The 13,001-nt window shown below is 35.6% G+C and overlaps 1 protein-coding gene across 4 annotated transcripts in view; it reads right to left on the bottom strand.

Moving 5' to 3' along the window:
- PCMT1 (protein-L-isoaspartate (D-aspartate) O-methyltransferase) overlaps positions 1 to 13,001 on the bottom strand; it is a 43,475-nt gene continuing 30,474 nt past the window's right edge. Inside the window, exons 7-9 of one of the 4 annotated variants that reach the window (XR_003512677.1) lie at positions 10,142 to 10,358; positions 2,354 to 2,498; positions 1 to 808 (exon numbers count right to left, since the gene is read on the bottom strand). Coding sequence is in view for 3 of the 4 variants with exons in the window: in XM_027551811.1 (XP_027407612.1) it covers positions 803 to 808; positions 2,354 to 2,498; positions 10,189 to 10,358 (321 nt within the window). In the remaining variant the exon portion in view is untranslated. The remainder of the gene's footprint in view (positions 809 to 2,353; positions 2,499 to 10,141; positions 10,359 to 13,001) is intronic. The other 3 variants (XM_027551811.1, XM_027551813.1, XM_027551812.1) reach the window with 3 other exon arrangements.

Here is a 13,001-nt window from a genome sequence, read left to right as displayed (position 1 = left end):
TGCCTCTTTCACTTTTAACTTTATTTGGCAAAGCAGCACTGCATAAACTGTTCAGTAACTAGGACACAGCTTACACAGCATGTTAAATCCATATACATTATGAGCAGCAAGTTAGAAACAAAAAACAATACTAAGCTACAAGTCTCCTATTATTTTTAAAGAGAAAAAGGAAGAACTATGTCAGTTATGTCCAATCTGAACAGCCGAGTGTTTTAGGGGACATCACCTGCCATTTCCTTAAGTTTTAATATTTACAAATGCTTAGTTTTAAGGTAACAAAGCAGCTGATTGTATCTACAACATGCTATTCTATGACACCACATCAAAAGCTTTAAAAAGGAAGCTCATCTCTATTTTCTTAGTAGCATCTAACATACACCCAAAAACCAAGAATCTTAACTTGTGAATGGTGGTGTTATCTGATGCACAAAAGCAGTCTGATAAATTAACATCAGAAAAGAATTAAGTGCCTAAGAAAAGAAAAGTCACTCCTCAAAATCAATTCACAAACCATGTTTTCCATTTTGCAGAACCCCTTCTTTTAATATTTAAAGGAAAACGTGGGCATGTTAAAGTAATAATACACAAATTTATATTCTGCATCCTTCTTCTTTCCAATCTGGCTTCTATGCCTCTCTGAAGAATTAGAAACCCCACAAATCCACACATTTTCATGCTGAAAATAGTGTAAGAAAGTTCAAAACAAGCTGTGATGCTGTTGATTTTCAAAAGCTTTGAAGACTGAGATGAGCAATCCACTGTAATATTATTATACTGGTCAAGCTGATGTTGCTTTTACAGTTCATCCCTGGGGGAGAAAGAGAGGAATATATAAGTAGGAGTTACATATGATAAACTTGGCTTTCTAACAGTTTAGATAGAACTAATAAATCAGTAAAAATATACCGATCCCCAAGCAATATATTACATTAAAAAAAAAAAAACCTAAGCAAATGATTCAGGTCAAAGCAAAAATGGAAATCAGCCATTTCAAACATCGTTCATGCTACTCCAGAATGAAGAATGAAAACTGAAGGGCCTTAATTCTTTATTTTTTTAATTCAAAAGTAATTTTCTTCCTTCAAGACCAAAAATTCAGAGAAATGATAACTTTTAGATCCAGGATCTTGCTAATACTATTTATTGTACAATAATAACTTAAGTATTTAGAGTTCAGATAAGTCTTTATATTCACAAAACTGGACAAAAATTTAGTCTTTTGTTTAGAGTATCTGTTGAGTATATTGTTGAGCAATCACTGAGTGGGTCAATCTCAAACCAAACTCTGTGAGAAAAAGCATCATCTGTAGGTACAATATACCTGTCAGCTGATTTCATAAGGCAGCTTTATCAGCTCTAAGAGAAACCATTTGCTCAGCCAGCTGCAGCACTGTACCAGCAACTGCCAGTGAGAGGAAGGCAGGAATAAAAATGCAGTCTAAAGCAAACTGTATGGTATATAAACTATATCTCAATAAAGCTGCTAAAAGTAAAAAAATAAAGCTACCAGAAAAGCGTCTTATTTGAGGATAATCTGAGTAACAAGCAACACTGTTAAATACTCAAGTACTTTAGGGGTAAAGAAGTAGGATGTTTGCAATTAAATATCAAATGATCCAGGGGAAAAAAATGTTATGTGTGTGTGTGTGTGTGTGTGTGTATAGAAAGAGGGAAAGAAAAGGAATGTGGAAAGTGTTAATTAATAATTGTTAACTCTGGATGAAGAGATTCAGGAGCTCTTTGCACAATTCTTGCAACTTGTCTGTAATAAATTTTTTTTTTAAGTTTTTAAAAAGCTGTTAAATAAATTTGAAGGAAAGATAAATAAAGAGCTAAAATTTCCCAGGTATGTGGTGAATTAAGGGATTTTTGGACAATATGGTATTTTCTATAAAATATGAATTTTATAAATTGTGCAAGAAAATATTTTAAAAATGACTTCTCCCATAAGTTGTCTTTGTCATACAACACTGGATTGTCTGTCAAATGATAAGTTACCAGTTCTGGCTCCTCTTAATATATTCTTCCAAATAATATAAGTACTATAATTCTCATGAAACAGCTTTTAATGAAATTCATGCAAGCATTAAAATACTTAATCTTCAAAGAGTTTACTTGCAAAATGCTCTATTCATAAATTTACTCGTGCTTTTAAAAATATGAATTAAAGATACTATTTTTTTAAATCATTTTACCACATTTTACAGTTGCAAAGTACTAAGGATTTTGTCAATAAATATCTTTATTGCCCAACAATATAGTACATTTCTAAATATCCTCTCCATTTAAAAAATTTTTTGAAAAGGGAAAAGGATTAAAAACTCTCAACAAACTGGGTATAGAGGGAACGTACCTCAACATAATAAAGGCCACATATGACAAGCTCACAGCTAACATCATTTCTCAATGGTGAAAAACTGAAAGCTTTTCCTCTAAAATCAGGAACAAGACAAGGATGCCCACTCTCGCCACTTTTATTCAACATAGTACTGGAAATCCTAGCCAGAGCAATTAGGCAAGAAAAAGAAATAAAAGGCATCAAAATCGGAAAGAAAGACGTAAAACTGTCTCTTTTTGCAGATGATAACTAAAATTAGTTGTTTCTATATACTAATAATAAACTATCAAAAGAAAAATTAAGAAAACAATCTCATTTACAATTATAGCAAAAAGGATAAAATATCTGGAAGTAAATTTAACCAAAGAGGTGAGAGTTGTACACTGAAAACTACAGAATGTTAATGAAAGATACTGAAGATGACACAAATAAATGTAAATATATTTCATACCCATGAACTGGAAGAGTTAATAGTTAAAATATCCATACTACCCAAAGTAATCTACTGAGTCAATAAAATCCCTATCAAAATTTCAATGACATTCTTCACATAAATAGAACAATCCTAAAATGTGTACAGGGCCACAAGAGACTCCAAATAGCCAAAGCAATCTTTAGAAAGAACAATAAGACTGGAGGTATCACACTTCCTGATGTCCAACTGTATTACAAAGCCAAAGTAATCAAAACAGTATGGTACTCAGCATAAAAACAGACATAGAGACCAATGGAACAGAGTAAAAAGCCCAGAAGTAAACTCATGCATATATGGTCAATTAATTAGGAGCCAAGAATATATGATGTAGAAAGAACAGTCTCTTCAATAAGTGGTGTTGGGAAAACTGGACAGCCACATGAAAACAGAATGAAACTGGACCTCTATCCTAACACCACATCCCCCAAAATCAAAATGGGTTAAAGACTTGAATGTAAGACCTAAACTTATTGTGGTGATCATTTTGCAACATACCAAATCACTATGTTGTACACCTAAAACTACTACAATGCTATATGTCAATTATATCTCAATAAAACTGGTGAAAAAAAATCATACCATTAAAAAATATTTAATGATGAAAGACAATGTTGATGATATTTTATTAAATAAAGAGAGATTATAAAATAAAACTATGATCTCAGGAATACAAAAGAAATGTATATACTTCTATGGATATATAGAAAAGAAGAAAAAATCTAAAATGTTAACAAGAGGTTATCTCTAGATTCTGGGATTATGGATGACTTTTATTCTTTTCTGTTTGTTTTTTTCCTATTTTTAAATGCATGTACATTACTTTGATAGGAATATTACTGTGGAAAACAAATAGAAGGCAAGGATATTAACAGTATCCCCCCCGCCCCCACCCAAACACACAAAAAAAGGAAAAGAAATTAAGTTTACAGATCTGAATTATAACATTTAAGTTGTTAAGGAAAACCAAAAATTTGCTGCCATGGCATGTATAACCCTGTCACATCCTAAGACTTCAAAATCTATTAACCTTCTTAAGTTTTCCTAATATTTAAAATTCTACATAACCATATTTTTAATCTGACTTACATGCATAGATCATTTAAAATAAAAAATAGTATGTATTAAATTTCTACAAAGGCTTTTTAAAACTGCTGCTGCTGCTGCTGGTAAGTCACTTCAGTCGTGTCCAACTCTGTGTGACCCCATAGATGGCAGCCCTATATATGTGCTAATATTAATTAGATTCAGTTCAGTTGCTCACTCGTGTCTGACCCTTTGTGACCCCATGGACTGCAGCAGGTCAGGCTTCTCTGTCCATCACCAACTCCTGGAGCTTGCTCAAACTCATATCCATCAAGTCAATGATGTCATCCAACCATCTCATCCTTGTTGTCCCCTTCTCCTCTCACCTTCAGTCTTTCCCAGCATCAGGGTCTTTTCCAATGAGTCAGTTCTTTGCATCAGGTGGTCAAAGTATTGGAGCTTCAGCTTCAGCATCAGTCCTTCCAATGAATATTCATGACTGATTTCCTTTAGGATGGACTGGTTGGATCTCCTTCAAGAGTCTTTTCCAACACCACAGTTCAAAACCATCAATTCTTCAGTGCTCAGCTTTCTTTATGGTCCAACTCTCATATCTATACGTGACTACTGGAAAAACCATAACTTTGGCTAGATGGACCTTTGTTGGCAAAGTAATGTCTCTGCTTTTTAATATGCTGTCTAGGTTGGTCATTGCTTTTCTTGCAAGGAGCAAGTGTCTTTTAATTTCATGGCTGCAGTCAACATCTACAGTGATTTTGGGGCCTCCCAAAAATAGAGTCTGTCACTGTTTCCATTGTTTTCCCATCTATTTGCCATGAAGTGATGGGACCAGATGCCATGATCTTAGTTTTCTGAATATTGAGTTTTAAGTCAGCTTTTTCACTCTCCTCTTTCATCAAGAACCTCTTTAGTGCTTCTTCACTTTCTGCCATAAAGGGTGGTGTCATCTGCATATTTGAGGTTATTGATATTTCTCCTGGAAATCTTGATTCCAACTTGTGCTTCATCTAGCCCAGCATTTCGCATGATGTACTCTACATATAAGTTTAGTAAGCAGGGTGACAATATACAGCCTTGACATACTCCTTTCCCAATTTGGAACCAGTCTGCTGTTCCTTGTCTGGTTCTAACTGTTGCTTCCTGACCTGCATACAGATTTCTCAGGAGGCAGGTCAGGTGGTCTGGTATTCCCTTCTCTTGAAGAATTTTTCAGTTTGTTGTGATCCACAGTCAAAGGATTTGGTGTAGTCAATAAAGCAGAAATAGAAGTTTTTCTGGAACTCTCTTGCTTTTTTGATGATCCAACGGATACTGGCAATTTGATTTCTGGTTCTTCTGCCTTTTCTAAATCCAGCTTGAACATCTGGAAGTTGACGGTTCACAAACTGCTGAAGCCTGGCTTGGAGAATTTTGAGCATTATTTTGCTAGCATGTGAGATGAGTCCAATTGTGCGGTAGTTTGAACATTCTTTGGCATTGTCTTTCTTTGAAATTGGAATGAAAACTGACCTTTTCCAGTCCTGTGGCCACTGCTGAGTTTTCCAAATTTGCTGGCATACTGAGTGCAGCACTTTCACAGAATCATCTTTTAGGATTTGAAATAGCTCAAGTGGAATTCCATTACCTCCACTAGTTTTGTTCTTAGTGATGCTTCCTAAGGCCCACTTGATTTCGTATTTAGATTAACATTAGCTTATTTAGATTGTTTATATTATTTAGTTTAATATTAATTGGATTAATAACTATATATAACATATTACTTTATTGTAAAATAAATAATTATACACATAATTATTAGGCTAATAACTCTAAGACACTAATATTTAGTATTTTATATTCTTTATCAATAACAACTGAAAATACATACTGTCAGGAAATAACAATCAAAATCTATGAATGTTTTCTAATTCATGGGCTTTCTGAGGTAATACAAGCTTTGTACAATTAACTTTGTGCAAAGCATTATGAAAAACATAAAAAGAATTCCAAAAGTAACAATATATTCTTGCCTTTAAGAATGTAAAGCTTATCATAATGCTGTGTAACACAGGTAAAGAAATTAAAAAGGGACAGTATAGAACAATTTGGAACACAGGATCAATTGGATACACTAGGACCTATACCCTCAATCCTAGAAATGCCCAGTCAGCTCATAACATCCTTTTCATGCGTACATGGCACTTTAAGAAGACATCAGTAGACAAAGTACTTATGGAACAAGAACCCTGAAACATTCCTCTGTTTCACAAAACAGAGATGGACTTATTCCATCGACCCTTGTGGCTATTAAAAACAAAAATAAAACTTACCAGAAGATTAACAAAACGTTCATTTCTAGGTATATAAAATAAACATGTATGTATAAAATATAAATAAATATTTGTATTTAGTTAGTTGCAACCAACTAATGCAACTATTACCTATCTATAGTCTTGAGCATAATACCACAGATTCTAGGTCTACAACCTATCTATCTGGCATTCTCTCTCCTTTTATTAATCCATCAGAATTGCAAGGAATATTTTTCCAAGTATAAGGGGACAAAAGTCTACATTCAAGTTTCCGGGTTTATCTGACATGAGAATTCAGCATGCCCACTAAGTCCTTTTTTTTCCCCCCCATCTAGTTTCTAGCACACCTTTCCAGCAATGATTGGATCTCACTATCAAAGAGCACTCTCCCTAGCTCTGGATGCCTCAATTAGAGAAGGATGAAAAGCAGGTGAGAAACCAGGGAATAGTTTTAAGAAAGCACTGGGATGAGTCTTTAATCCTGAAGAAAAAAAAATCATCTAGCCTGACAAGAAACTGACTTAGGAAGCTTTTTACATAATTCCCATGTGAGATGAGAAAATATAAGTGACTTTTTAATCACATTCTATCCTTACCACCACTGCTTTAATTTAGCCCACCGTCACTGCACCCCTGATTTGCTATAGGTATCTTCTATCTCTGGCTATAGCTTTATCCCTTTCCAATCTACTCTCTACCCTACAACCAAAATTATCTTTCTGAAATGGAATTCTGATCCCTTCACTGCCTGGCTTGAACAATTGTTCCCTACCACCCTCAAGCCAGATTCAACACACTGCACTCTAACTGCCTGTTTGTCTTGTTTTTTGATTTTTTGGATCCTCTACCTGACGTAAGTTCCACTAGAATGGTCAGTTTCAAATTCACAGCTGTGTATTCCTGGCCCTGCAGCAATGCCCACGTAGTGGGCACACACACACTTGTTGAATTAATGATGTATTAGAAGGTCATCACACTGAAGATATTTAACAAATTTAACAGAATTGCCAAAGAAAAGTATTAGAAGTTGCTTTTTCAAAGGCAATTTAAAACAGATGCATTTTTTTCCCCTGTCAAGGACAGTTTAAGTATAGATTAGCCTGATGGCAGTAGAAACAAGACATATAAACACTTAGACGCCCTCTCAAATCTCTTCCATACCTAAATTTAAAAAGCAGCAGAGATATCTGCTCTATGGGAGGAAAGGGGAAGGAAGGAGGTGGTGAAAGCTGACTTCAGACTACATCTGGCCGAGAACCTCTTCCTCTCTGACTTAAAGTTAAGTCGGTCTGCTGTGATGCCCTGGTAGAGAGAAGAGGGCAGTGGGAGAGAACTGAGGCGATTCCTACATGTGGGAGCAGCTGCTTCGCTCTCTAGCTACAGCTCCCGTCAGAGACCCCCGCTCCCCACCCTGTCCCTGCTGTCAGTGGGTTCCAGTAAAACTGTTTCCTCACCTTTAGGTCTAGAGTGGTAACAGCTTCCTACTATCACCTTGGGAATCCCTGGTCCCTGGCTATGTCGCATCCTTTATAGTTCCTGTAACTTTTCCCATATTTCTTTGAATAGTCCCTTCATTAAAATCACTTCAAAATCCTAGCTAAGCACACTCGGACCTTGACTAACAATTTATGAACACAAAAATGAATAGCAGATGAATGGTCCCTTAAGATGTTAAGTTAACCATTGATGCTTTACTCTTTCAAAACATTCTATTTTCTAATAATTTCAGCACAAATTTTTTTAACATCAGTTTTTTTTTCCAATTTCATTTCTAGATTCTGTTTTATATTCTTTAAACTTCATGATTTACAACTAAGTAACTGATTATCTATGTAATTAGAACTATATCTTTGGATGTAGGAAAATGTGTTTGAAAACATAGTAAATTTGCAAAAGAAAAAATTAGAAAATCCTCTTAGTACAACTGGAGAAAAGTTTTCTATGTGCATATACGTAAAATTGCTCAGCATTTTAAAAAGTTGGAAGGCCAAAAGGAAAACCAATATATATATATATTTAAATATTTGGTAAATGACTGAACAATTGTCCATAGATTTAAAAATTATTCTAAGTTGAATACAAATAGTTTAGTCTTATCAGGGGTAAAATACAGGTAAGTGGAAGCCTGAAGCTTATATAATTGGGTAAGTGGGTGGGGGGGAGCTGCTTTATGAAGGGAAAAAAAAAAAGTCAACTAAAAACAAGACTATGTATATAAAATTTGGTATAAGGCCATGAATGGCCCAAAGCAAGTGAGGGCCCAGAAACTTAAGTTTCATTACCTTCAAGCTAAATCTACTTCTGTTTATAAAAACAAAACTCGTTTTATATATATCTGGTTATAAAAACAAAAAGCACTCTTACCTGATACCATATTTCAGTAATTTCAGTGATATGTTTGCCCTATTTATAGAGCAGCAATCATAATATTTTGTAATTATATAACCATACTAGAAGCAAAGTGAAGGAAGTTTGTAACTATATCTGATTCTAATTGACAAGACTGCTAGCTTTTAAAAAACTTTAACCTGGCTGTGCTCCAGGTTAGAATTCAAAGAAAACAGCTATAACTACATTGTGAAGTGAAAGTCGCTCAGTCGTGTCCAACTGTTTAAGACCCCATGGACTGACTATACATGTAATTCTCCATGCCAGAATACTGGAGTGGGTAGCCTTTCCCTTCTCCAGGGATGGAACCCAGGTTTCCTGCATTGCAGGTGGATTCTTTACCAGCTGAGCCACAAGGGAAGTCCTTAACTTTATTAATAACTACATTAGGTGAAGAATTAAAATGCACTTCCTAATAAGGATCAACAGAAATGGCCAGTCAGAATTAATCAAAAGTAAAACTCAGTTTTGAACAAACAGAGTTAGATTCATTACCACTTTTGCTGTTAAACATTCATTAAAAAGGTATCTTTCCTCTTCCCAGAAAACAAAATTGAGAGGTCTGTGAAGCCTGGTGTGTTGCAGTTCAAGGGGTCACAAAGAGTCAGACACTACTGAGCGACTAAACAACGACAACATTAAATCTATAATTGCCATTTTACTTATTAAGAAATCATCTTAAAATAAGTACCTCTTGTCAAGTAAAAACAGATTCTAAAACAAGGAAACAGTAAGACCTTTCTTATTTTGCCAGTTAATTTCAAGTAGTCTTAGCTAATGTCTTACTTATGGATTTCACTCCCTCCCCCTGGAGAGAGTGGGCAGGGAAGAAGGAAGAGAAAAAACAGAGAAAGCTTGGCTTCAAAGGGAATATCCAATGATGCTGAGACACAGAAACAAAAGTGGGCGTTACATGAGCCATGCTGTGCTGAAGATATGCCACATGCTGTTGGCCCTTTGGGTGGGTGTGTGAGACCTGGGCACTCACTCACAGAACCCTCTTCCCTCCCCAGGAACTTAGAGGAGCTCAACAACTGGCCAGTCTGTTGTATAAAATGGTAAGCTTCTTCCTTACTGTGGTTCTGAAATAACAGCAGGATATAAAATAGGCACAGGTTGTCAGGCATCTATGAACCTGATTGAAAGAGAGAAGTCAAGTTCAGAGCGACAGTGTCCTCTCTGGCATTGACACCTTCGAAAACTGGGACAAGAGTATCTTTTCCCTTCTTTCTCTTCACAACAATGCTATAATAGAAGATGAACTAGGGCAGGAAATGATCCCTTCTCTTCAGATGAAAGCCTTCATTTCCATGACCATATAGCAGATATAAAAATTAGTTGTCAGTATAGAAACAGAGTGGCTGATAATAAAGTAACTTTACAAAGCGTGACTGACAGCCTCTTGAAAAAGAAAAACACCTTTGTGCCAACCAAGTCTCACCCCCTTTCCCAAAGATGAATTAAATCAAAAGAAGGACAGACCATGCAAAACTTTTCTACATTTTTAATGTAGTGAATTTCTGATGTTAAAATGGAGTAGCATAAAGGTGACAACCAAAAAAGCGGCTCTTGCAGTCTTATCTCTTAAAATCCACACCCTTTCACCTTGCATGTGTGGAAGAAGAAAGAGCAGAAGAGAAAATCACTTCCACCTGGACCACTGCTTTTCTTTATCTGTTAAAGGCACGTATATCACTCCCATCAGAGGTTTCATTTTGACACTGCCATCTTGCAGCTTGTCATACTGCTCCAACATCTGGTTTCCACCTGCAGGACCAACTGGCAATATCAATCTTCCACCAGGCTTTAACTGGTCTATTAGCTAAAAGAAACAGAAAAGGACACACACACCAGGTTATAGATTTTATATTAATAGTCATTTTACATCACTATACACAACTTTCAGTGTCCATGGGCAGAAAGCAGAAATGTACCTTATTTAGTACATCTACTCTTCCACTGTTAAACTTGTTACTTAATTACTCACACACTCATTTACTACTGACCTCCTCTACTACAGTACAAATTCTCTGATGACGGGGACTGTGTCTTATTCATCTTTGTGCCCTTAGCCTCAAACATAGTACCTAGTATAACTGCAAAGCTCAAAATGTTTGAGTTGAACCACATAATGTGGACTATCCTCTTGAGAAGACCAAAGGCAAAGCAGAAAATTTCAATTCTTGTATGCCTGTTTTCAATCTTTGTAGTTTGGAGGGGAAGAAGGGACGTGTAGAAAATCAGCAAGGAATCCCTATCCTATCTAAGAATTTAAGGCATCACTGAACCAGAGATAAGGGAACTCTGGTTTTAGGACTGACTTTAGGATCACAGGAAGCATGACATGATAAAGGAAGGTAGGGCTGGAGTCCCTGCAGCATTAGAAAGAGGACGTCCCTATCAAAGAAGAACCAAAATTGCTCAGTTACAGCCCCTCTGGTTAGAAAATTTTTAAGTCACATGTTACAACGTGAATGCAGCCTGAAAGATGACCATCAATCAAAAACAGTAAGGAAAAAACCTTCCCAGAGAAGGGAGTCCTTAATTAAAATTTTGGTTGTCAGCAAGTCTACCTTATTTTTTCCAATTCCTCTAAATGTCAAGATTTTCAATGAAAAAATAGACTTCTTTCCTCTCCCTCAATCTTGCTCCTTTAATCCATTAATTTTAAAACCTTTTAGCTGTCTTTTTTTATAGTGCTTACTTCTAAAGCATGCCATTTATTTTTTTTTAACCGAAATATAATTGACATATAAACATTGTGTTGGTTTTAGGTGTACAACATAATGATCTGATATATGTATATAATGTAAAATGATTACTACAATAAACTTAATTAACATCTATTATCACACATAATTACAATTTTTTTCTTGTGATGAAAACTTTTAAGGTTTACTCTTAGCAACTTTTAATTATATAATATAGTATTATTAACTATAGTTAATATAGTCAATAATTAACATAGTATTAACTATAGTCACCATGCTGAATAACATTTCCTTTTCTACTTCAAATTATATGCCAGATGAGGACTAAGCTCTCATACATAAACAGTTGTCCCTCAGTATCCAAGGGGGACTGGTCCCAGGACTTTATCTCTGATACCAAAATCCACAGACATTCAAGTTCCTTATAGACAATGGTGTAGTATTTGCATATAACCTACATATCCCATATACTTTAAATTATCTCTAGACTTATTATATTTAAAACAAGGCAAATACCATCTAAACAGTTGCCAGGTACAACTTCAAACTGCAATGAAAAATTCAAGTTCTGTGCTTTTTGGAACTTTCTGGAAATTTTCTTCTGAATATTCTCAATCTGTGATTGGTTGAATCCTTGAATGTGGAACCCTTGGATACAGAGGGCCAGCTGCATTCTGCTTCTTTCCCCTAATCCAACCAAGATCATATTTTATGAAAACCATTTTCTGTTATGACTGTGTAAACATAATTTGCAGCTGAGCCAAGAGGTACTCAGTTACTGTTTCCTTTCTTGTAGAATAGTTGTTTTCTCTGAAGTTAAAAACTGAAGCTTTTTCTTTTTTTTTCACTCACTTAATTTTCTTTGTGTTTCTTCCAACAGCTTCTTAATGAAATTTTTATACAGTCAAATCTATTTATAAGCACGTTCCTTTCTCTCCCTCTCTTTTTTTCTTGTAGGCTCCCTTCTGGTTCTTTTCCTCCTCTGCTCTAAATCTGGACTGGTTACTCTCCAGGCCTGCTGCATAGCTGTCACACCGGGACTTCCCTTTGTAACAATACGGGCAACTCTGACCATCTCTCTCCTGAACGAGGTGTCCTACCTTCCTAGACGCCATGGCTGCTGCTTTCTGGTTTCTCTCACTGTCTCTCTACTCGCTCATTTTTTGATGACATTTAAAGCAATTCCTCCAGAAGTATTCTGTGAAACAGTATGTGGAATACTTTTTAAAGAAATTGAGATTTGCAAGTCTAAAATTATCTTTCTTCTATGTATTTAGTGGTATGTGCAGTACAGGATTCAAGATTGGAAACTGGAAATCATTTTCAGTTCAGAATTGTGATGCTTTGCCTCTGACTTGTTCATTCTAATGCTGCTTATCTACAGATTGATGCCTGTCTGATTACTGACCCTTAATGAACGATCCATTTTGTTTTTCTGGAAACTTTTCGAATATTCTCTTTATAATATTCTGAAATTTCATGGTGATATTGTGGGTCCCCCACCTCTTTTTTAAATTCATTATACTAGGTACTCAATAGATGTTTTTAAACTACAGAATCATGTCTTTCAGTTCCTGGAAATTTTCTTAGGGCTTCAGGCTAATTGTTCCTCATAAAGAATTTCAAGCAGCAGCTCCTTTTTTCAGGCCACAACGTCATCTCTGGTTTCCAAGATCCTGATGCCTCCAGTTTCTAAGCTTTTGCTTAGTTCTGCAAAACAAGCGGCCTCTGCACTGATACTCCCCTCTGCAGTC

The sequence above is a fragment of the Bos indicus x Bos taurus genome, chromosome 9 (assembly GCF_003369695.1).
Source record: "Bos indicus x Bos taurus breed Angus x Brahman F1 hybrid chromosome 9, Bos_hybrid_MaternalHap_v2.0, whole genome shotgun sequence".
Taxonomy (NCBI): Eukaryota; Metazoa; Chordata; class Mammalia; order Artiodactyla; family Bovidae; genus Bos; species Bos indicus x Bos taurus.
This window is presented reverse-complemented; position numbering and strand designations above follow the sequence as displayed.